Source organism: Carettochelys insculpta, chromosome 23 (genome assembly GCF_033958435.1).
Source record: "Carettochelys insculpta isolate YL-2023 chromosome 23, ASM3395843v1, whole genome shotgun sequence".
NCBI lineage: Eukaryota > Metazoa > Chordata > Testudines > Carettochelyidae > Carettochelys > Carettochelys insculpta.
In genome coordinates, this window is record NC_134159.1 from 21,583,202 (window position 1) to 21,608,822 (window position 25,621).

General features: G+C 46.5%; 1 protein-coding gene across 2 annotated transcripts in view; it reads right to left on the bottom strand.

Moving 5' to 3' along the window:
* Positions 1 to 25,621, bottom strand: part of NPHP4 (nephrocystin 4) — a 111,987-nt gene that overhangs the window by 26,634 nt on the left and 59,732 nt on the right. For both annotated transcript variants that reach the window (XM_075018163.1, XM_075018162.1), the window contains exons 12-18: positions 13,669 to 13,727; positions 11,941 to 12,087; positions 11,229 to 11,383; positions 10,791 to 10,982; positions 9,890 to 10,077; positions 7,601 to 7,761; positions 4,074 to 4,254 (exon numbers count right to left, since the gene is read on the bottom strand). In XM_075018163.1, coding sequence (XP_074874264.1) covers positions 4,074 to 4,254; positions 7,601 to 7,761; positions 9,890 to 10,077; positions 10,791 to 10,982; positions 11,229 to 11,383; positions 11,941 to 12,087; positions 13,669 to 13,727 — 1,083 coding nt within the window. The remainder of the gene's footprint in view (positions 1 to 4,073; positions 4,255 to 7,600; positions 7,762 to 9,889; positions 10,078 to 10,790; positions 10,983 to 11,228; positions 11,384 to 11,940; positions 12,088 to 13,668; positions 13,728 to 25,621) is intronic.

The following is a 25,621-nucleotide window of genomic DNA, read 5'->3' on the forward strand; positions in this document are numbered from 1 at the left end:
CCACACAGGGTTAACATGCTTCAGCCCTGCCTGTGTTGGACCACCTCTTGGAGCCAGGAGTGTTTGGTTTGCAAGGTCCACACTCTATCAGTATCTCTAGGAAAGGGCTAGTTAGCATCCGTAGTAACGGAGCCTGACTGAGACCACTGTCTCATCTCACACTCCGCCTACAGATGACATTTCTCTGTAGGTGCCTCCCACCTAGAGGCATCCTGTGTGTACTTGTCTAGCTTATTTGCGTCACTGCAGAACTCAGATAGTAGCTCACAACATGCAGGAAAATACCAACTACCAAATTCCCTTCTGCTACAAATTAGCAAAACTCCACTGAAATCAAGAATTTGGCCCACTCTAACTTCTATCGCAACCCTGGTCCACAACTAACCAATTCTCTGTCAAAGAGAAAAAGAGCGACCGCTTTTTTTACAATTTTATTTGGCAAATTCCATTTTTCAAAGTCTTCTTTTTAAAGTTGACTCTTCTGCCTTGTGCTGTGTATTTTCCTTTCCCTCTCTCAGCTCTCTGCAAACCTCAGGCCGGTTCCTTTCACAGAAGACAAAGAAATAAGCAGGCAAACCAAGTCTACGCATGTACAACTCCTGCTAATGTGCCATTAGCAGAAATAGCTCCAGCTATTCAGGCATCTAAGAATATTGGCATGGGCAGTCAAAATATTAATGGTATCTACCCAGGTGTATGCCCTGAAGCTCGCACAAGGACAATGCCCATGAAACTCTGGTCTGGAGACAGCCTCTGCCGGCTCAGCTGAAAACACTGCCTCTGGGCTTACAGCAGTTCGCACATTCTCCCAATGGAAACCTACAGCCCTCCAGAACCCACCTGTGAGAGAGGTGAACTTTATTTAAAATCGCCTTGCGGATCACTTCTACTCCACCAAAAATCAGAAAAATATCCTGCTACAAAAATGCCATTTTAACTCCAGTTATAGATAATCCCTCCGAGCACTTCAGCATGAATGGAAATAGAAGGATTAGCCACTATGAGCAGCAGAAGCTCCTCTGTCGGCAGCTCAGTTTAAAGGGTTACCATCAAGTTGAAAAAAAAAATAAGAGCTACTTCAATGGAAAATTTCAAAAATCAAATGGAGAGAGAAATCTCTGAACTGCAATTTATTTGCAAATTTGACTCCATTAACCATGGATTAAACAGAGACTGGGAGTGGCTCGCAGCTTACAAAAGCAGTTTCTCTGCCCTGGGTGTTAATATCTCCCCATTAGACTCTAACAATAGGCTCACATCCCCCTGTCTGATCTGACTTGTTTTTTCCTCTTTTGATAAGTACTGTTGATACTGGGCCATTCCACCTTGCTGAATAGACCTTGTCAACTCTGGCCCTTCCTCTTACTGGGACCCCACTCTTTAAATACGCTTCTGAAACCACCCCCTCATTCATGCATCTGATGAAGTGGGTCTTTGCCCACAAAAGCTTATGCTCCAAAATATCTGTTAGTCTATAAGGTGCCACAAGACTTCTTGTTATTCTCGAAGCTACAGACTAACATGGCTACCTCTCTGCTATTTGATGGAAAATGTTATGAGTAACCACCAAGATTACTTAAACTGAAGGAGATTTAAAACATCTTTTCCCATTTGTTTACAGTGCGTATGACGGCACTTTGACCCTCCAGGGGCAGCCGCAATACTGACTAAGCGTAGTTTCCCTTTATGAATTGTGTGGGTCTTTTACACAGCAAATGGGGAAAGAGCATCTTTAAAAAACAGGAATATGAGGTTGCAATAAGACTCAGGGTACAGGACCAAAATCTGAAACTGCTTTGAGGTCATACTCTGACTAGATTTCAAACTGATGATGTAGCATGGAGCAGAACTGGATGTAGAAGGTAAAGAATGCCCATGTTTGACTCTGTTTAGACCCATTTCTGTCTCAGTGTGGTCCATTTTACAGAACAGGCCTGCTGTTCAACACTGCAGGGCCCAATTTTATGAGAAGTTTTTAAAAGATACTCATGCTACTCTGAAATCAAATATTTCCACAGAAATCAGAGCAACAGCTTTATTGATAAAGTACGTTGGGCAGGGTTTTATTGAGGATGGCAGTGGTTTTTGTAAGTATTTGTCCTTTGTTAATCAGTTTCCTTTGCTGGGTTTATGATGAACTGTTCTCTGGGTTATGAATCTCAGACTCTCTTTCCCAGGGGCTTATCATACTCTTGCAGGCAAAGTATGAAAATGACAATTTAAGATATCATATAATGGAGCTAATCTTTCTTCTGAAGATAAGATTTTAAAACCTGGACTCACTGCACATTTTTAAGATGGTGAATTAAATATATGAAAAGAACCTAATAAATTGTAGGAAGCATAATGTTCTCACAAGTTTGGTTTTCTTATATGTACAGCTTTATGCACCTTGTCTGTTTCTTCCACGTTTCGGAGTATTTTGCTAGCACCTAATGCAGTGTCACTGTTTCCATATTGTCTCTTTCAAAGCTGCCTTAGCTCCTACATTTGTAAACAAGCAGGCAGAAAACTCAAAACAGAAGTAATGAGCTGTGCAGTTCCTCCTCTTTCTGTCGCCTGATGTTATTACTTATTCCAGGCGGAGGGTGCGTTCAGGATAATACAAGACTAGCATTCAGAACTTCGTTTTTTTCTGGTAAAATGAAAATCACATCTCTGATGCTGTGGAGCAGATGATCTGGCCCTTCAGGTTTCTGTTCATCTGAGGACTGAAAATGTTTATTTGAGACCCTGCACACAATTTTCAATTGCTTAAAAAAGCACACATTTTGTGAAGAGGTACAGCCATTTTTAGCATTTTAAGTGCAGAACCCACTGATAGCAGTGGACAGACCGCTCTGAGCCAGCCTTCTGTGATGCTCACCTGCTTACCAAGAAGGGAGACAGCAGTTTGTTCTAGGCAGGGTACAGCATGGGTGCAAGAGGAATGGCTGTTTGACGGAGTTGTAGAAGAAGTATTCAGCAGAAGGTACAGAGGCACTAGCAGAATGATTGAAATTAGACAAACCGCTAGCACCATCATCACGTCATTCCCAGCTCCCAATTCGTGGCTGGCAAACAGACACAATGCAACTCTAAAATGCTGATGTTTGACTAATTGAAACTCTTGGTTAGCCAGACACCCAATATGTCCCAAGGGGCTGCAACATTAGGATTCTTCCTCCCTTGTGTGAGGCTCTTAAGCTTGTACAATGGGGCCAACTGCCACTGTGGGCCCAGGGGCAAGATGGGAGGGGACCCCAACTCTGCACCCACAGAAGGGGTGGGACCAAGGGCAGAAGAGGTGGGGCCAAGGGCAGTCAGCCTGTAGCACCATCCAGAGCGTGGCACTACCACCTTTCCCCCTCCCCTGTCAGAGCCGTGAGGAGCAGCACTGCTGTGGCACTTTCCCCCTCAACCTCCCCATTGGTGGACCTGGCTTTGCAGGCTTCAGGGCAAACCCATGAATGCCACAAGGGCTTAGCTGCAGTCCTGAGGGCCAGAAGGACAAACTTCTCATGGCTACTCACATTGGGATCATCTCTCAACAGATCTTTGGTGAACACACTGTTAAATGTCCATAACAGTGCTGAGCTGGAAAACCGGGCTCTGTAATGGGGCTCTGCTCCAGGGTCTCTCACCCTGAGCTCATCTGATTTTCAAAGGTGCTTGTCACCTGGAAATCCTTCTGACTCTCACTCAACACCTCTGAAAACTCAGCTCCTTGGCAGCCCCTGCTACGCAGTGGGGACAGTCTGGTTCTCCTACATTTGCAAAGTGCTTTCATACAGCTGAAAAACTCTATGCCCGTGCTAAGAAATAGTGCATCCTGGGACAGGTAAAAGCATCCCTCTCTCTTTTGCAGGATGATACGTGATGGAGGAAGGAAGGCGACAAATCAGCCACCAAGGAGATTCCCAGCTATGCCACAGAATGATGCTAGAATAGCAATGAGGAGGAAAAACATTGGAGTTCGGCGTCTAATGAGCATGCTGAGGCATACATAGAACATCTTGAGTTACTCACTTTCATTAAAAACAAACTTTCACCAGAAAACATGATGTAGCAGCTAAAATAACAAGGATTCTTACCGACATTGGCCAAATTCAGGTGAAGCCTGCCTCTCACAACAGTGTAGACTCCTATGGGCTTCACGGTGCCATGTCTGAGAATGTCCCCACTCATCACAGTTGTGTCCTGCTCGTATTCGGTTGTCATCACTTCCAGCTCATGAAGGACCTGAACTGCTGTCCGACTCTGGCGAAGCAAGTGCTGCAGGACAAGAGGAACCTATTCCACTGTTGTTACTGTCAGGAGGTACTGTCCAGAACGGTACATGCCCAGAAGAGATGATTGTTTTATCTTGCAAATGGTTTGTTACATCTATGCCAGCGATTCTCAAACTTCAGCAACCCTGGCTCGCTCTGCTGCCCCAGCTATCGGCGCGTTCCTCAGGGAGGAGGTGGGACCACCCCTGCACTCTCTGGCAGGAAGCAGAGAAATGCGGCTGAAAGCTAGAGGAAAAGGCTGGGGACCCTGCCAGCTCCAGGCCTCCTGCCCCCACTAGTACCCCAGGGTGCATGGCTCATGGGAGGTGTCTGTCTCACAAAAGCTTACCACCTAATAAATTATTTTGTTAGTCTTTAAAGTGCTACTTGACTGCTTTTTTGTTTTTTTCAGCAATCCAGTTTGACTGTGCACAGTTTGACTTAAATAGTAACAAAGAGGAAGCCGTGCTAGTCCGTACACTATCAAAACAAAAAGCAGTCAAGTAGCACTTTAAAGACTAGCAAAATGGTTTATTAGGTGAGCTTTCGTGGGACAGACCCACTTCTTCAGACCATAGCCAGACTGTTGTGGTCTGGCTATGGTACCTGAAGAAGAGGGTCTGTCCCACGAAAGCTCACCTAATAAACCATTTTGCTAGTCTTTAAAGTGCTACTTGACTGCTTTTTGTTTTCATAGTTTGGCTTAAAATTTTTCAAGGCCCTACAAGCCAGCTTCTAATTTTGGCAGTGCTCAACTCAACCTAAGGCCCTGTATCCAGTCTGCCCTTCCTCCAAAGCCCCACACCTGCCCCACTACTTCCAGCCCCCTGTGCATAATTCAAGAAAGATGTTGAAAAACTAAATAGTGGTCAGAAACCAGTCATGAGAATGACTCAGGAACTGGAAAACATGACGTACAGTGGAAGACTCAAAGAGCTTTATCAATTTAACTTGTCACAAAGAAGGTGAAGAGCTGACTCACTCACAGTGGGTAGCCAAGTAGGGGTCAAAAACATGATAACAAGGTAGTGGTCAGGGCGGATGCTGACGAGGGATGTGGGAGGGACACTGGCCATGCGACTGCCCACACGACTCTTCCCCACAACAACCCTAGCTCAGGACAATCACCTCTCTGCCTCAGGCCAGCCCCTCCCCACGTCCCTTCTACTAAGCCCCCTCCCATGAGCCATGCACCTTGGGGTACTAGTGGGGCTGGAGGCCTGGAGCTGGCAGGGTCCCCAGCCCTCCCCTCTAGCTCTCAGCCACATTTCTCTGCTTCCTGCCAGTGAGTGCAGGGGTGGTCCCACCTCCTCCGCAAGCAATGAGCCAGGGCAGCAGAGCGAGCCAGGGCCATGTGGCCCTCTTTCCCCAGCTGCTGCCAGCGTGCAGGGAGCAATCCCTGCTGCCAGTGCCAACCCACTCTACTAGTAGTCCCCTGGGCAACCCAGAGGCTCTGGCCCCACAGACTGCTGGTTCCTCACCCCTACCACCCGTGGTGTTAGTGGGCACAGCCCCCTGGGTTGCCCCAGGTGTGGTAGATTTCCCAGCCATGGAAATCTTTAAATCTATATTTAAATCTGTTTTTTGTGAAAGATCAGCTCTAGTTCAGAGACGAGGTAATGTGGGGACAGCCTGTGCTACATGGGACGTCAGATCAGATGCCACAACAGTCCCTTCTGGCCTGAGAATCATGCAGGAATTGGGGGAACTTCCATCAGAGATGTAAATGACTGTGCAATTAAACCTGAGGAGAAAAGACTCCCACCCCCACCACACACAGGGGAGTCACATTTTCTGGCCAGGTGCCTACTTAGCATCATGTAATATTAAAATGAAGCCCTAAAAGGGACAGGCTTGATCTGGCCATGTGGACAGAAGACATTTAGCTGTGGTTTCGCTGAATTCAGGAGGGATGGGAGGGACTGGAGGCCATCTGTGACTCAAGGCAGGATCTGAACCTTTCACCACTGACCTGAATCCAGGCAGCTTAGCAATGACAGAAACTTCTACTCCCGTGGGGCTTTTGTGTGGCCCATTTGTAGGAAATCGGGGTGTCCCAGACCAGTTCCCTGGGAACAGTGTCTACACCACAAACCACCTCCTGCCTTTTGGCGCTGGCTTTCCCTCTTTGTTGGCAACCTCCCTAGAGAAGCAGAGGAGTCAAGGGGCCAACTCTTTATGACCTGGATAAATTGGAGGTCTGGGCCAAAAGAAATCTGATGGGGTTCAATAAGGAGAAGTGCAGAGTCCTGCACCTGGGGCGGAAGAATCCCAAACATTGTTATAGGCTGAGGACCGACTGGCTCAGCAGCAGTACGATGGAAAGGGACCTAGGGGTTATGGTGGCTGAAAGGCTGGATATGAGTAAACAGTGTGCCCTTGTAGCCAAGAAGGATAACAGCATACTAGGGTGCCTTAGGAGGAGCATTTCGAGCAGACCTAGAGAAGTAGTTATTCCCTTCTATTCGGCACTGGTGAGGCCACATCTGGAATATTGTGTCCAGTTCTGGGCCCCCTCAGTATAAAAAGGATGTGGATGTGCAGGAGCAGGTTCAGCAGAGGGCAACAAAAATGATTAAGGGTCTGGAGCACAAGACCTATGAGGAGAGGCTGAGGGATTTGGGCTTGTTTAGTTTACAGAAGAGAAGACCGAGGGGTGATTTAATAGCAGCCTTCAACTTCCTGAAGGGGAGCTCTAAAAAGGAGGGTGAGAAATTGTTCTCGGTGTCAGTTGGCAGAACAAGGACTAACGGTCTGAAGTTGAAGAGGGGGAGGTGTAGGTTAGATATTAGAAAAACTACTTCCCCAGGAGGGTGGTGAAGCACTGGAATGGGTTACCTAGAGAGGTGGTAGATTCCCCATCCCTCAAGGTTTTTAAGTCCCGGCTTGACGAGGTCCTGGCTGGGATGACTTAGTGGGAATTGATCCTGCCTGAAGCAGGGGGCTGGACTAGATGATCTCCAGAGATCCCTTCCAGCCCAGGGATTCTACGATTCTACGATTCACAGAGACCAGTCCAACCGCATAGAGCAGATGGTGGTTCTCCAGAACAAGAATGTGGCTAAACATTTTACAGGCTATGAAAAGCTGTTCAAATTTTGCACATTTAAAAGCAACATCCTGAACTTACCCTATCCAGGAGCCAACTCTGTCAGCTACAGCAGGGGACTACTTTGATATTTATTTGTAGTACAACAGAGCCTAGAGCTCATCCCCCTTGTACTTGGTGCTTTACAAACACAACCAAAGATGGTTCCTTCCCCAGAGTTCTTGTAGTGGGTAAGTGGAGGTTCTGGCCTTTTTCCCCATTGTCAGCAGCTATGGACTTAGTAATGGGAAAAGTTTCAGACCTTCAGCTTAACTGCAGCAGATCCAATGAGAAGCAATGAATCTCCATCCCAAATATCAATCTGCAGGTTATGGTCAGCTATATAACGTATAAACCAGCGTTGTTCTCCTGGCTTCAGGAAAGCAGGATCTACCATATACTTTAGTTGAAACCCTGGAGATCCTGAAGGAAGAGGACAAAGTAAATTAACCCTCCACTGCTTCTCAGGAGAATTCTAGCTATCTAAGGGAACCCAGTGGCCCCCAGTACCACCGTCTCTGAGAACCTTAGTTTCTTTGCTACATTTATAGCCGTCTATGCCCTTGCGAGTTAGAGTGATTATCCCCATTCTAAAGATTGGCAGTTGAGGCACACACTGCTGTGACCAAGGTTACAAAGGAAGTCCGTGGCACAGCAGGAATTGAATTCATGTCTGCCAATTCACACTCGTGCCCCAATTTCTGGACCACCTTTCCTTTTTTTATAGCTGTAATTTCAATCCGCAAACTATTTATGAACTACCGATATCAGCGAATTTTAAATTCACTTTGGGAGTGACATCCACTCCTCCTCCCAAATTTAATTAATACGGACTTTCCTTATTAATTTTCATTAACTATTCCACATGGGGGAAGAACTGTACAAACTAAAACTGCTCTATAGGAGGCAGGCTGTACATTTTACATCTCTCAGGACAAAAATTTAATAAGATATTTAAAAAAAAAACATTTTTCTAAGAGAATCTGATTGTACTACTAGATGCTGCTTGCTTAGATGTGTTGTTTCTCTTTCCATTGGCTTAGCTATGGCTGGAGTCAGCACTCGAGACTTCTGAATCGTGTCACGGACACTTATTGATGTTTTGCCTTATGCCTTGACATTTTGAATACTTTTAATTATATGGTATATAAACTAATGGAAACTTGATATTACAGTAGATACTAGTCCATTACCTTAACTTGGATGTAAGCCTAAATCTGATTGACAAAAACCCCATTTGAACTATTAAAAATGTAATTTAAGTCTCCCAGTGGATTTTTCTGTTACCATATCACATTAGCCAAGCAAGAAAAAAAAAATTTGCTGATAAAGTGCAAGAAAGGTTTAAAAGGTAGATACGTGCTTCAGTATTCGTTATGAAACCCCAGAACCAGACTGGAAGAATTCATCACCCTATGCATGGAGCTGAGAGGTTTACGATCCAGCTGATCTAGGATCCCCTCTCCAAGAGGCAGACACTTCAGAGGAAGGGGCTTCTTCCTTCTTCAGTAAACACCTGACTCATGAGCAGGCCATAGGGAGGGCTTTTTCTAGCCCAAATGAGTTATCATGGCTATTTATACCCCAGATAAATCTGTAGCCTCTGACAGAATTCTGGTTTTCCAGCTTGGAATCCCCCTACACTCTTGGATGAAATGATTTACTGGGCCGATGAGTTTCACACGTTAGCAATGCACTGTATATAAAAAAGGTTTCCTGATGTATTTTTTAAATTTGCTGTCTTTTAATTTCATGGATTAGCCCCTTGATCCAGGGTGCTGATAAGAGGTAAAACAGGTGCCGTATGCACCCTCTCTGCCCTGTTCACTATTTCATACAGCTCTGCTAGGTCTCCTATCACATTGCATAGACTGGGGTGGGCAATAAAATGGTGGAGGTTCACCAGGGTTAGCCTATGGTGGGCTGCCGCTATGTTTACCTGCACCGCTGTTCCTAGCCAATGGGAGCTGCAGGAAGTGGCATGGACTGGGACACTGCTTCCCGCAGCTCCCATTGGCCAGGAACAACAGTCTACAGCCAGTGGGAGCTGCGATCACCCATACCTGTGGAGGTTCAGGTAAATACAGTGCCTGTGGCCTGCCTGCGGCTAACACAGAAGAACTGGATCTGGCCAACAGCCGGTATTTGTGTGCCCAAGCATACACTGTGTAGTATTTGGACAGCTCATAGAACTCCCATACAATTGGCTACAACCAATAACTGAACCTTAGAGGAGGAGGAATAGCTCCGTGGTTAGCACACTAGCCTTATGAACAAAGGGATGTGAGATGGATTCTTGTTGGGGTCTCAAATGTATTCACAATAACAACATTCAAGTACCTAGGAGTGGGTTAGAAAAAACATCTATCAGGGCTGCTGCAGATGGTGATGGGTTCTGCTGGGAGTGCAGGGGACTAGGCTTGATGACCTCTTGAGGTCCCTTCCAGTTCTATGATTCTATAACCCCCAAGACTTTCACAGAGGACATACCATCTGGTAAGGGGTGAAATATTCCTGCTTTTTCAAACACCCTTCTGCCACCACTGCTTACCACTCTTCAGGGTTCCATCTTTGTTGATCTGCACTAAGATATAGGAAGATGCTGCTGAACTGGCTGTCCCAGACTGGTCCACCTTGACCAGCTGCAATCGTGGTGTTGTGACAGGTGGGAAACGGTAAAACTGGAAGGTGAAATACATGGTCTTTGGCCACGTGGTCCCCAGGCCATTCTGTGAAATCCTTTACCAAAAAAGACAAAAAACATTTCCGGATTAAGTACACTTGTAACAGACCCAGCAATTTGTATTTGCTTTGCAAGTGTTTGTAAACCATTTGAGAAGCAGAAAGTCCATGATACAAAGTGTATTCAAGCTGGTTTGGAAGGCTTCCTTTGAAGCCACCATGATGGGAAGGACAAGATTTGTTTTTGCCTTCAGTAAACTGGTAGGACATATGACTTCTGCTCTTTGGCACAGAATTCCCAGCTTCAAGACCAGGTGGGAACAGTATTTTAGTCTCAGAATTACACTATGCTGCAGTCGCTGGTAAATATACAAAGGATGTATAATCAAGATAAAACCACCATCAGAGAAAAACCTTCCCAAGTGAAGCTTCCATTTCTGTAAATAAGGACTTACTCAGTAATTAGTTTTAAATGACAATCTGGATAATGTAAATTTAAAAAATTAATTTGGAACTGGCCCAACGCAAAAAACAACATCTAAACTGGAATGTTCATATTCTCACAGTCACGTCTGGTGCTTTTGTTACTGTGGCAATTGCTCACACTTGCCTTGGCCAACCAATGTGAAAGTCCTGAGGAAAAGGCATGGGAGATAGGTATGTGTCTCGCCAGATTCATCGAGTCAAAGAGCAGCATGGAAATGGATGCTCTTGTGACAGATGACATGAATGCAACCTGAAGATGGGGCAGTGGGATTTCAGGGCATTACCTGCTAAAGGCAAGGAACTGCAAAATGATTTCATTGCTTTGCAAGAAGTCAGCTTCTTCCCTTTGGGGGTTGACGTTCACAGGGTCAGTAGGGTCCACAACTTCTGCTGGCTCTTTATTACAATCAAGGATTTCCGGAAAACCAGCAGCATGCAAGCGTGATAGTGAGGCCCGAGTGAGGACAGAGCTGGAGCTGAAAGAGAAAGGGCTTTGAGTTTGCAGACCCAGACACTGTTGAAAACCGGATCCTTTCTGCCAGGTCCATCTTGCTGTCTGAGCATCTGCCAGAGTGGATTTGCTGCAAGTCGGATGCATTTAGGCCACATGAGGTGCAGGACTGTTGAACATCACTGAACTCTAGCCCCGTGTGTCAGCATCATTCAGGCAAGAGGTCACCTGCTCCCACTCCAGCCACCAAGACCCCTGCCTTGGACCTCACCTCCCACTCTGTGTTCCCATGGCAACAATCGGAGCATGCACAGGTGCGAAAGGCAGCTCCTGCAGCTGGTCACTTGCAGAGGAATCCAGGGCCAAGGAGCTGTGACCGAGGTCAACCTCCAGGTGAGTTATGCCACCACCTCCATCTGGGAGCTCCTGTTGACAAAGAAGGGTGCCCCTGTGAAACTGACAGTCTCCAGAGGGTCAGCGCTCGGCAGTGCTCATGGAAGGAGCTGCCCTGGCCAGGCTGCTCCAATTGCACCAATGACTACTTTTCTTCCTGGCAGGGCAGCAGGGGCGTAAACAGATGCAGGACAGGTGGCCAGTTCCCCATCTGTTGTCGTCATGGCCCTGCTCAGCCGAGCAGAAGATGAGCAGCACTTTTCCTGTCTCACATGTGTTCTAATGCACAGGTCTTGGGCAGGGCACACACAGGCAATGGACAGAACCCCAGAGTTCTTCCTCCCCACCACAAGAGCCTGGGGGGGCCTCTCTGTAAAGGAAAGTGCTCCTGAGCGTGCGTGCGTGCACGCATACATACACACACACACAATATTTGGTTACAAAATCTATAGGAATTGAAACTCACCTAGTGTTTCTTGTAGAGGTATCTGTGCACAAGCATGCACACCTCACGCGCACAGGCACATGCACACGCAGAGTGTGTATTCCTCTCAACAAAGGCTAGACAATGCTTGGGCCACCACACAAACCTGAATAAGAGCCCGTACTGCACATCCATGCTGGCCCCTTCCGGGGGAGCGGGGGACCGGAAAGCCGGCTTGCCGTTGCATCGGGGGTTTGGTTGAGGGGCTTACGGGAGGAGAACGTGGTGATGCAGACAACTGTGACATTGACAACTGAAAAAAAAAAATCATAATGAAGCTGCTGATGTTAACTCTATTAATGGGGCGGCTGGAGGATGAAATATCATGATGCAACCTGGGTTGTGGAAGAGCTCACTGGATTAGGAGCACCACAAACTCCAAGACGTGTTGGCAGATTATTTTAAATGGTCTGGGCAAATGTGAGTGGTCAGGAATGACACACATTTATACTGCACTGACTTGCCCCTGTTCTGGTCAGTCACGAGCACAGCTCAGACATTTATGGGCTCTAGAGGTTCCTGAAGTATGCTTCCTAATTTAGCTGCTGATGCTGCATTGTGCTTTATGTTGTTTTGCAAACGTTTGGGAAGATCAAACAATCTAGTAAGACGCACCCATGAAGTACTGAATTTCCTCAGAAAGATCGCTGTGTAGAGATCTCTCTAACAAGAAGGAAAACAACAAGCAGGCTTCTGATGTTTGGATGTAGCCTTAAACACTGACAACTATCCATGCAAATATTCTCTGTCATTGTCAATAGAACAAAACCCTGCAAACTGAGGCAACAGCAAATGACTCCCTGAAGAATAAAAAGTCTAGGAACTAAGCACAGCTCACAGATTTCTGTCCAGCACATTAGAGAGAGACTCAGGTTAGAGGGGGCTATAGGTTATAGCAGGAAGTTGTTATAGTTTGGCTACAAAGACCATAGAACATGAGACCCAGTGGGATATCAGCATAACTCAGTGAGCTGGATCTCACTACATGAAAACAACTATTTTCAAAGAAATGCTGCTATCCGCTGGACTTCTCCAAGTGTGCTCACTAATCATGTCTGTGGGTGGACATTTCACATGTTACTACCGACTTAGGCAGTTCTCCACAACAGTATTTTTCAGGGCCTTATTGATGGGGGAAAAAATTGATCTGGAACAAACCAACACCCATAAAAGAATAATTTATATTATATTATTTTATTTATATTACAATGTATATTATTATAATTATAATTTTTATTCTCAAGCACCATTACATTACAAAGTAAATGCACGATAAAAGAGATATGAGCAGCAGAACTGGCTATTCCAACACCAGTCTCTCATGCAGTGTTATATGCAGATACGATTTCTGCAATGCTGACTTTTCATTGAGTGATCTTCAACAGTAGATTACGGTAGCCTAAATCTTGGTCATCTCTCTCTGCAGATGACTATAAATTTCTCCTCTCCCCCTCTACTGGGCTACTCAAATAACCCCAGCTGACACCCTCACTCTAATCACGTTACCCTTCCTGAGCCCCCTGCTTTGCTTCCTGACTCTTCTCTGTCAGACTCAACTCCCTTTATTTATCAGTAGTGACTGGACCCTGTTCCTATATGGTCGCACTCCATTCACTACCTAAAGTTACACCAGAGGGAACTGCACCTTCAGAACCTTCACATGTAACCCAATTTGCAAATATAAATATTAAAAAATAAATCAGCTCCAACATTTCCCTCCCCCAATTCCCTTCCAAGAATAAAAGACTCATTCTACCAAAATAAATTGATGCTTAAATCTAATCTCTGAGTAAGGCAACTGCAGAGGGCACATGTTGCACCATCAGACGCTTACCCCAGGTCCTTGAGGATAGTCTTGAGTGGAAGCCAACAGCTGGGGTGAAGAGGGTGCACCTATAGGGAAGCAGAGACAAGGTAAAGTGTGGACCATACCCTGAGGCACTTTACTGGAAAGGTACCTCTTGGATGCTGATTCCCTATTTACAGTTACATTCTGAGACCAACCAGTTAGCCAGTTGTTAATCCATTTAATGTGCTCTTTTAAAACTCTTTGATGCAAGTTACTTGGGCCTGCTGATTTTAAACTAAAATTGGCATCTTTTGTTTAATACCCTTCAGAGACACCAGCAGAATGGAGAGAAGTGTTATTATCACAATATGATGAAACTAGATCATCTGTTTTTTTCCTCTAAATACAGGACAAGATATATCTATTAACACCTCTGCCTTTTCTGCCTTATTATGAAAATTCTACCATTTCCATCTAGTAATGCACCAACACCATTGTCAGATATTTTTTGTGTTGCAAATTTTTTTTTAAATCCTTGTTATTGTTGTTAACTGTACTGGCCATAGACTGCTCCTAATGTTCCCTGGAGTCCTTATCAATTTTCTGTAATTCCTAGCCTCTGATTTATATTCATAACTACCTACTTCCCTCTTCTTGAATGTGTTATATATTATTTTTTATACCTACCTTCAATTTCTCTGTAAACTGGTCAGTTTTTTAACTAGCATGAGCTTCTCCCACAATTGTGGGACTGCAGCTTTTTGTGCATCTAGTAAATTGTTTTAAATTATTCCTAATTATCATTCACTTATTTTGATTAAATTCTTCCTCCTTTTTGGTGAAGCCACTTAATTTCAGGTATGTGAAATTCTGTATTTCAGCCATTTGGCTACTTACTTTTGCAACAGGACTGTCACCTGAAAAAAATATGTAGCAGTTCTCCAGATTCACTGAGGTTTTTAAGAGAATTTGGCTAAATCTGCCAGTGCTTTCCTGATGTAAAACATAGTTTGTCTATTGCTAGTCAATACTGAGTTTTCCCTTGAAGATATGATACTGGCTAAATGGATTGCTTAATGAGATGTGAACATTTTGGGATGCTTGAGTTTTTCAGGTCTCTTCTATTATTTCTTGTCACTATTTTCATCTGTTTGTACATTCATGCCCTGAAACTACCTGAGTTTTGCTGTGTTTGTCTTTGGCTGGTCTACTTGTTCTGTGGCAGTAGATGAACTTGCCATTCTATTAAATAAGAAATGCTTCCATATAGACTCCAAGCACAGATGTTTTCTAGAGACACTGAGACTTAGCTGGAATGTGTGAATTAGAGAAAGCCAAACTATTTAACTGGGAACATTTCCCAAAGAAACTACCGAGTTTCCCTTAGGCCTAAATTACTGTGTTCTTCTGATGACAATGGATTTGGCCATGAAAGAGGGCTGTTATTAGAAGTCACGAGGCTCAGTAGTCGTCAACATGTGAAAGGAGTGGAAGAGGTTTCTTGCTAAACAGTTCATAAGCCACTAGATCAGCGACACAGACCTCTAGCTGTCAGTTCAGGATGGTTGCTATAGACTCTGTGCTTCCAGGGGCCCTGCAGGACCCAGAGCAGCTTGGGGGATTCTGGTGGGGCCTGGCGTCACCTGCAGGGACTGAGCCTGCAGCTCACCAGTAGCAGGAGCCACAGAAAATGAAGCCACCCAGCAGCCTGCTCCATTCTGCTCTGTCTTCTCCCAGCCGAATCGTTCCACTTCACCACGGCAGCAAGAAGCTAAACACCCCGGCCTGCTCCATTCCCCCAGACTTGGGGGAGCAAAGTGGGCACTCTGCTTCCCACCACGGTGGTGAGTGGGCGGGAAGGGGGGCTCAGACCCTGTTGCTGACACTAGCCCGGTAATCCCCGGGCCATGTCGCTTGGGGGAAGGGAGCATGGTGGGAAGGAAAAACAGAGGCGCAGGAAGAGGTGAGATAGAGTGAGAGCCAAAAGCGGGTGAACAGGGACAGGAAGTGGCTGGAGTGCAGGTGGAGGGGGGCAGGGCAGGGACAGGGGCAGAGGCAGGAAAAGGCAGGACCTGGGGTGGGGAGGGAAGACTGTCCCAGGTTCTGCACCCCCTTAAGGATAGTGCTGCGTAGCAAGAGCTGAGATACGGAGACTATATTAACAGCTGTTAACCTTGCACACCCGATAAACATAGGAGGAAACAAGTATGGTACATAGTATAGCAGGACCAAGTCTGCCCAGGAGCTCTGCAATTACTGGTAATGGCTTAGTAACAAGCGTTTGCTGTTCTTCCACATCATATCTGAAGTATCTTAGCCATTAGGTTTGTCAGACTGCCCTGCAAGTCTTAGGAGAACAGGCCTGCATGGGGGATTTCTGCTCTTCCTGCTCTGGGTGGGTTGCATACACCCCAGGAAGAGCCTCACTTACAGCATTTTGCAACCTCTACCGTATGCCAGTACCAGGAGGGAGAGAAACAAAACCTGGGGAGAATGTCAACCCCCGCCACCCCCACCAGTGCAAGCTAGAGCGTCTCCCATCAGTCCTCCATGCAGCCAGGTCTGTTGGCCTGCCTCTAGCAATGGCAAAGGTGAGAGCTCAGTTAAATTTCAGCGGTCTGATTGTCGCTACCCAAAACAGCAGGGATGGGGTGGTCTATAGGACCTGGACATCAACCTGTTAACCTCATGGGCTGCATCTACACTAGCAAGATTTTTCAAAAGAAGGGGTCTCTTTCGACAGATCCCACAGTGTCTACACACAAAGGCTGTGTCTACATGTGCCACTTTTGTGTAAGTGGCATGGTAATGAGCCATCCAGAAGATGCTAATGAGGCGTGGAGGTAAATTTCCCATGCCCCATTAGCATATAAGCATGTGGTTCAGAGTCCAAAAGCAGCTCTTTTGGACTCCAAAATACATGTGTAGACGCACAGCCCACAGGGATCTTCCAGAAGGAAACTAGCCTTCCAGAAGCCCCCTCTTTCTCAAAATTTTAAATTGCTCTTTCTTTCCCACTTCAGGAAGAGTGCCCCCTTTCAAAGGCTTCATTTGAAAGGAAACACGTGTAAACATTCTGCAGACCCCTTTTTCCGAAAGAGCAGTCCTCATGGGGCCTGATTTTTCGATCCCTGGCCTGGTCTTTCGAAAGAGTGAAGGCTGCGTGGATGCTCTCTTTCAAAAGAGCAGATCACTCTTTTAATCTGCTTTTTTGTGTGTGGATGCCCTCTTTCAAAAGAAGTTCTTTCAGAAGAGATCTTTGGGGCATTCTTCTTTCAAAAGACTTCTGTAGTGTAGCCGTAGCTTTGGTGAGCCCTCTAGTGGCTCTCACTGTATTCTGTGTTTTAGAAACCAGCAGGGCTTAGCCAGAGCAGCTGGTGTTTAGCTGGGCCTTGCTGTATTGTGTGCGCAGCACTGGTATCTGGACTTTGCTCAATATGCCTGAGTCGGTTGTTTCATATTGCATCTATCGCGTAAGGAGCAAAAGACATCCGTTTGTGGCACAACATGTAATCAGGCTGATGGGAGTTTTGGCCACCCTTCTTTGACCATGGAGTTCTGAGGAGAGTCTCAGAGGGAGAGAAAACATCCAATGAGGTAAAAAGGACAAGAATAGAAAGGTCTTTGCCCCAGTTTAGGAGGCAGAATTATCTCTTCCACACAGCCTCTTTCACAACTGTTCGTTTTAATGTTTCATGTAAAAGCACTGTATTTCTGAGAACTTCAAAGCTTATGTGCAACATCTGCTCAGTCTGCCTCCAAGAATAGCTAGGAAAAAAACATAGTTCAGGCTTAAGAGAAGGACATGCTGCCTCAGTGATTATCTTTAACACAGATCTAACCCAACAGATTGTACTAAGTGCTGCTGTGCACTTATAATTACTATCAGCTTCTAACTAGGTAAAACAAGCATCAAGTCTGATTACAGTGAATGAACAGGGGCTGCAGCCATGAGACACCTACAATGAACTGCTGAAGAATTAATCCAACGGATGCTTGCCAGCATGCTTAATCTTAATGTCCCTTTTAATAAATGAGCTGAAAACAGCAGCCGTCCTGTGGGCCATTATAGGCAACCCTGGGGCTCTAGCCATGCACAGCACTAGCTCTTTCAGATGAGGATGTCCCCTTGATCTTTTCAAAAAGGAAAGGTCGCTAAGTCCGGTGGCAAGAATTCCCTTTTAAGTGCCCCTCAGTCCCACGCATTGGAATGACTGGGTAGCCCTTTAGGTAGCACATCAGAGCACAGAGTGTCCTTTTTATTTATGCAATAATTCCCACTGCTGGGGACTCATCCCGCAAGCTGCCCTGGGACAAAAAGAGTTGTATCTTTTAAGCCCAAGGCAAAGAGGCACCTTAAGGATGTCTCTGTCGGTTGTTTTGCTACCTTGTTTCGGGAGAAAGGGGTTTGCTGCTATCAGATGTTACTTTTTAAAAGGAACAAGGAGGGATTTAAAAAAAAAAAAAACCTCTACTAAGAGCTTCAGCATGCCTTTGGGCTTCAGGCAAAGGTTGGAGACTGCTGAAGCTGATTGGTGGGTTCTCTCTCCAAGTCTGTTTGTGTGGTGGTCTCTTCCATCTTCTGCTGCTTTACACCGTGAGCCACTGCATCAGAAAAACTGCCACCTGTGCTGCCTCACATAATCAACGTCATTTGCACCAACTTCCAGCTTCTGTCTGACATGAACACGGCAGGGGATGTCTAGGTGCCCTTCCAGGGGAAGGGGCCAGCTGTTCAAATATCCCAGCCAGGCCCTTCTCTAAAAACCAAGATTGTCCAAGCAGGTCTGTCTGCTTGCTGGGTGCACAGTATGTCCTGCGCATGCAGCGAGCTGTTCGCAAGAGGGCACAAGAGCTCAGAATGCATGTTCAGCCAGAACTACTGTTGGCACCTTGCCCTTGGCACTACAGAGCAGAGCATCATTACTCGACACGTAAAAAACTCCCCCACCATATGATGGCCTGAACGCAGCTGCAATAGGCAGAGAAGGGAGGGGGAACATGTTCTGTTCTGTTCCACCCACATCCAACACCCCAACACAAGGGGGCCAGATTTTTCAAAGAAATCCAGCACCCAATTCCTATAGAAACATACATCAGGTATTATTGCTAACGGCTGCCTAATTGTGGCCCTCAGCACCCCTGAGAAATGGGCAAACTTTCTAGGAGAGGAAACTGAGGTGACACAAGTTTAAGAGACATGGTGAGTCAGCAGCACTGCCTACATAAGTGTGGCAGGAGTGGCAGACAGAGTTTGAATCTTGTACCGCTTTGCAATATACATGCATGTTGGACAGCGTTCCTTCTAATTTTTCCATCCCTGGGCAGAATAAATTTTGTTACGTGCACTGAGCCTGTGAGGCTGTGCACCACATGTGGGTGCTCTGCCAATCAGCTGGGTGGCATCAGAATCTCTCCTCGGCGGCCACCCAAGCACTCTGCTTACAGGGAACCCGGCTGCTGGGTGATTACGGCAGTTCCACCCTACGTGACACAATTCTGGGGTATTACTGAAGTCTCTCACATCTCGCAATGATCTATCTTACCTTTTCAGAAGCTTCTCTAGGCACAGCTAGGGGTATGAAGGTGGGTCTGCAATACTACACTAGGGCTAGTGATGGGAATATTAATAAACTGGGGGTTGCAATGGTGTTGCTGGAAGCCTGCAGAGCTGCAATGTTCCTCCTGTCTATGCTGAGGAGACAGGTGCTGTATGGAAGGAGAGCTGTGCTGCAACAGAGACTCTGGAGTCTATTGTGGGTAAAGACGCCTCAGCTTCAATAAATGCTAATAGGAATTTAATGTTAATTGTGCAAACTTGAGGAGTTTGCTCAAGGATGAAAAAGCCAATGTGCATAATGTGTAATGAAAGCCACCAACATGAGAAATGCACAGTAAGTTTGCTGAATTTATGGGATGCAGAAAGGTACCTGCTCATATTGAACCGAAAGAATCTGTTAGCAACCTGAAAAGTAGTGAGCAGAGAAGGATGAGGGGCCAATGTGATGAGCTTGTTGCCTAGTAACCGGCTGCTGTTCAGGCAGAGCAATGTGTTGGGTTTGGATTGCACAATGAGGGTGGAGAAATGGAGCCCAAGCAGCTGACTGTGCAGGGAGAGGATGAGGTGAAGGAGGAGGAGTCACAGGCCAAAGAGGGTCATTTTGTGGAAAGAACTAGTGTAGGAGGGATCAATTCTCCACTGGGTACCCAAAAGTATCACCGGTGTGAAACTCTGGAGAAATGGGCTCTGCACCTCACTGCGGCTGGGAGACTGGTCCAAACCGGAACCTGCCCGGGAGAAAGGTGGTTCAGCGCTAGGACATTAACAGGGCAGTAGACCTAGCTTCCACACCACCCAGCATGACAGCTTCTCCTAACCCCAGGGCAGCCAGGGTTTCTAAGGCGGCAGCACCTCCTTTCTGCGAAAACTCTGGCACAATAACTCTGCCCCAGGCACCTGATTTTTAACTGTAGTGACTCTGAGCATTTAGGCATTTTTCAGACATGCCTCAGAAGTTGCTATGGAAGCAACAGCCTCATCATGTTGGCCCCTCATCCTTCTTCACTCACCTTACCAGAAAGGACCTCCTCCGTATTATAAACTATCAGCCCAAATGTATCTTGCCACTGGCAGGAAGGAAATAGGAACTGGTGAAGCAACAGCAAACAGAAGAGAGACTGCTGCAGCCATTTTCAAGGCAGGTTCTCCCCCGTGGCTGCAGAACCTGGAGACTAAAGGCGAGCCCCTGCAAACAGACCTCTAGGTTCAGGTGCTAATGGCAGAGCTGCAGAGCGTGAGTGATAAACAGCAGAGATCAGAACCTGGTTGCAAACTTACACAGGAAATAGAGGAAGAATCTGCCCCTGATGTAAGTGCACCTCACAGGCAACTACGTCTCATCACACAACCTGCATGTTCTGTATTAGACTTTGAAACAGCTTGTTGGTCTGAAAGTTCTCCAGGGCACCTGGGTGTTGTGACCAGCACTAAATTATTTTGCCTGATCCAAGGAAGCTGAGCAAATGTTGCTGTAGAGCTAGAGAAAGTGACTACTGAGCCAGTCCAAGTAGGCACAAGAGGGAACGCTCCCATGCTTTTCACGCAGGGGAGGAGCATAGAAACGGTGGAATGCCACTAATGGGAAGGCAATAAAATAAATGTCTCAGCTTGGTTTGAACACAAATACCAATCAGCGTCCCCAGGGATGGGCACCACATCAGAACCAGAGTGTGAATCAGACAGAACAAGGTTGGCTTTATGTTAAGGCCCTTTTACAACAACGTCCTATTCAGCTCTCGGAGGCGTGCATAAGGCAGGAAAGACTTGGGCCATTGTGTTTGTACCAGTCAGGTTCCACCACAGGGCACTGAAGAAAGGAAGTTAGGGCTGAGGATGGTGATGGTTTTAGAGGCAGCCAGAAGTGTGTACTGAAACAACTTACAAATAGTTGTGATCACCCCAACCCCAGCCCCACCGCCCCAATGCAGTAGAACCAGTTTCCTTAGTTGCAGTTTAGGAGGCAGCACTCTCCTTGAATAGATGTAATTAAGGTCTCATTACTATACATAACCAGACATAGTCTACAAGCAACTAAGAAAAGCTCAGGAGACCAAATAACAAGGTTCTCAGCAAGTAATACAGAGGAGCACAGTGGGGAAAGGTTTCTAAACACACAGTTAAGACAGGGAGAGGGAAAAGGTTAACAAGTCTTGGGATGCTGCCTGAAACACAAAAGTTTCTAAGCCAGGGACCCACTCACATCAAAAGACACATTTACACCTGCCGAACACTGAGCTGACGGATACAGAGAGCAGAAGTGTAAGGGTGGGTACAGCCCTTCTGGGGACCAGACTGGGTCTGGTGTCTCTGCATGAAGTATCCTTGAGTTACAAGTCACTCTGCCTAATTTCTGGGGCTGTGTCTTCGAGATGAAGACAGACATGCATGCTAAGCTGTCCCTTTTCTATCAGATAGGGGATGCTTCTCTGTTCGCCATTCCAGGCTGTCATGTTGGGATACTATATGCTCTTAGATTTTGCACTCAACCCCAGAAGTGGCTGCATTTTCGAGACAGGTGAAACATTTCTTACATAATTCTTAATTCTGGAAATGACTGCAGGGCTCCTTGGAGGTGGAAGGAAGAATACAACATATTAGGGCCAAATCTGGCCGTTCATAATCAAGCCAAACTCCCAATGGGAGTTTACAGACTGCAGAATTAGGCCAGGTTTATTATTATTACTGCTACTTTATAGTTGCTGACTGAGCAGAAACCAGATCCTCAACTGACATTATCAAAATCTAGCCGTGAAAGGCACGGAGCTGTAAGAATGTTGACAGTGTTCTTTAGAGTAAATGTCATTGTCAAGAGCTGCACAACCTGACAATACTTTCCAAAGGTCTGCGCTAGTCTCCTTTAAAAGTCAAGTGATCGCTCAAGGTGCAAAGCTCGGAAGGACAGGGACTGGGGAATATATTCTGATGGGATGACTGAAACTGTGGAATTCTGACATGCATTAGAGGATGTGATCAATGCACATGTTGCTCATAGTCTAACAATACCCATTTGCATTCTAGGGTGGAAGTTTGCATCACCAACCCCCTGCAGGGAAGTTACTGCAGAGTACCCAGCACACGTTCCTTGTGTACGAGAACAAGATCTATTTCCCTACCAGTCACTAGGTTTGCTCAGAGCACAAGTAAAGCACTCTTGAGAAGCAAGAACAGGGAAGGCATGCATTTTTAGGGCTGTAGAACCATAAGCCTGTGCCTGATAAATGCCAATAGCTTCAGGACACAAGTAATTTGAAGGAAACAAGCAGGAGGATTCATGTTCTTCCTGAGACACCAGAAGTTAGAATTGCTTCTATTAAAAACTCTTGGCAGGTTTTCAAGCCAAAGCTAACTTACAACGCATTGTGTCTACAAGGTTTTCAGATCCATGCTCAGCATGTCAGACAGACACATACACCTGGCTGAGACAAACGATACGTGGCCTTTCCCAGGCCCATGGGGGAAGTCAGTGCAATCTACAGGTGCTGGGATAGGTTGTATTTCTTGGCTAAAATCTGCCAGTGGGATTTCTGAACACTTGTTCTGCATAACTGATGGGAAGGCTTCTGTGAGGACACCTGAATGCTACCCTCACAGCACTGCTTGCTGTCCTGGTATGTAGCAAACTAAGGGTAAGAGGGTCTTTCCTGTTCTGAAAGAATTCTCACTGGCAGTTCCTGGTTCCCCAACAAATTGTGAGGGTCTCCTGGGGAGGCCTTATTCCATCAGCCACAAAGGGTACAGTCTTGCAAAGTAACTTACCCCAAACTGTGGTCACCCTGAAGGGTGGCACCTTGACCCTTTGCATGGGATCTAATGTGCAAACCCCAGGCAGAAGTATGTAGAAACTTCATGAGACAACCTCATCTCAGTGGACCACCTCTTCCTACCAAGAATCGTGTTCGATTTACTTAAACCAGTGGTGGACAACCTGCGGCCTACTGGGGCCCCAACCTGTGACCTCTGGGCCCCATGTCTGCATGCTGTCCCCCACTCACCTCTTGTGCACTGGGGGACTGGAGCCCTGCACTTCCCACGCCTCCCCCTCCCTACCAGGGCTTTTGGAGCCATGAATCGCCTGATTTGTGCTCCATACCTGCTCCTCACCCTCCATCCCACAGCTGGAACACCATGAATCAGCTGTTGGCATCATTCCAGCTCTGGGAGGGAGGGGAAGGAAAGGGGACGAAGTGGAACCACACAATTTGCACACTCTGAAACTGCTGGGAGTACAGGACTGTGGAGCCCAGGTACATGAGAGGCACACGGGGAAGGGGGCAGCCAGGGGATCACAGGTGGAGCCTAAGAGGGCTGTGAGTTGCTGCGGCCCACTGAGGGAGAGGAGGGACCATGGCCCATCCACTATTCAGGGTTGCCCATCCCTGACCTGGACTGCAAGATCTCTGGAACAAGGGCTGTCCTTTTGTTCTGACTGATGAGGTACCAAGCACAGCGGGGTTCATGACAAAGGCTCCTAGGCACTCCCTTGACACAATGAACACCACTAATGCCGACCTGATGGGAGCTGATCACTTGGCAGGCATCAGAACCCTCTTTCAGGCAAGAGGAAATCTGGCTTATGCCAACTCTGCCCAGTCAGCAAAATGTTACCTACATCGGCCCGGATGAAGACTTCACAAGCACGTCATGCCACTCCCACAAGGCCCTCACAGAGAGAGAGAGCTGTCCCAGGGTCTGCACTTTGGGTTTTCACTTGGTTACATATTGTGCTATCATTGCGGCTCTGAGGTCATCCAACTTGCCAGGTGGTAGGTTTGGTTTTTGTTTTTTTTTTTTTTGCTTTTGTTTTGGTTTAGGTTGGGTTTTTCTGTTTGTTTTGCTTTTTCAGACTTTTGGCTAGAGCATGGGTGTCCAACCTTTTGGCTTGCCTGGGCCACATTGAGTGAAGATAGTCTTGGGCCGCGTACAAAATATATAATATAGTTAATGTATATAAATCACATGATAATGTTAAAAGTTTACGATCTTGTGGGGCCGCATTACTAGCTGTCCAGGGCCGCATGCGGCCCCTGGGCCGCAGGTTGGACACGCCTGGGCTAGAGCATGGTCCTGTCCAATCAGCAGCATGGCGCTGTTTCACATTCTGCTCCCTGCAGTAAATGGCCCAGGAAATACATGTTCAGATGAATTTACCTCTCCTTTTTCCACAATGTCATCCCTTTAATTATACCCATTAATGCCAGCTTAGTTGCCTTTATAAAAAGAGACTTCAAGCAAAGGCCTGCGATTATGTGCAGGAGAACCTAACTCAATGCACCCAAGAAAACACCTCAATTAAAAAGCTTCCACCGACCCTTTCAAGATTTCTGTTTTAAAACCTATTAAATGCCGGCCCACCCCCCTGTGACATGCCAGAGAGTTCTACAGCTTCTTCACCAGGCAAAACCCGTGGCCCGACTGCCCTCTAGTGGATCTCATGACACACACCCTGGCCCACTTTTCCCCTGCTCTAATGCTACTGCACAATATGGAGCATTAGTCATACTTGTGAGTCAAAGTGCATCGCGTAAGCTGACAGCTACAATATCATTAGGGTTACCGAAGGAGCCACAGCAGCTTGTAAAATACTCCTGCAGAGAGGGTTTCAGTCATAACTTAACAAGAGACTTGAAACACGTAACAGCATTTGAATCTTGAGGGAGAACGCAGGGAAAAGGTTTAACCGAAAGCTCTAGAGGGACCCTGACGAAATAAGTTCAAATTAAATGCATACAGCAGAGTCAGGCTGTACAGGCACATTATATATATTTACATGGTGAGGTACCAACAGATGAATCAGCTACATTATACTGTCATGCTATTTCAGTAACAGACTCCTGTATTCTGTGTGCAGGGGCAATGACTCAACACCCTTCTCCCTGACCCTGGGGGACAGTAGAAACGCTGCTGGTCTGGCTGTGCTGTTCCCAAGGGAAGATTAACCTCCAGCTTGAGTTCAATGGGAGAGAGTCTTTCACAACACACCTGCGATGAACACTCTTGGGTCCCCACGCCAAGTGCAACGGGAAGCTGCTCTGAAGCCCAGCTCACACCAACACCAACACCAACACCAACACCTAAGGGGGAGGTCTAGCTCAGTGGTTAAAGCATTGGCCTTGTGAACACAGGGTTGTGAGCTCAACCCTTCAGAGGGCTTTTCAAGGGCCTGGGACAGGTTAGATTTGAAAAAATGTATCTGTTGGCACAGTGCTTGGTCCTTCTGTGAGAGCAGGGGACCACACTCCATGAACTCTCAAGGCCCCCCTGCAGCTCTGAGATATGATATGGATATGTCCCTGTTTCAGCAGGTGCCAAAGCATGACAATGTGGTTTGGTTTTGAATAGAGCCTCCAGAAGACAGGGAAGAAAAAGAGGTCTCCACTCAGTGGTCTTTTGGGCTAGGAGAGATTCTCAAGCATGCACAAGTTCTTACTTTACTCAGCA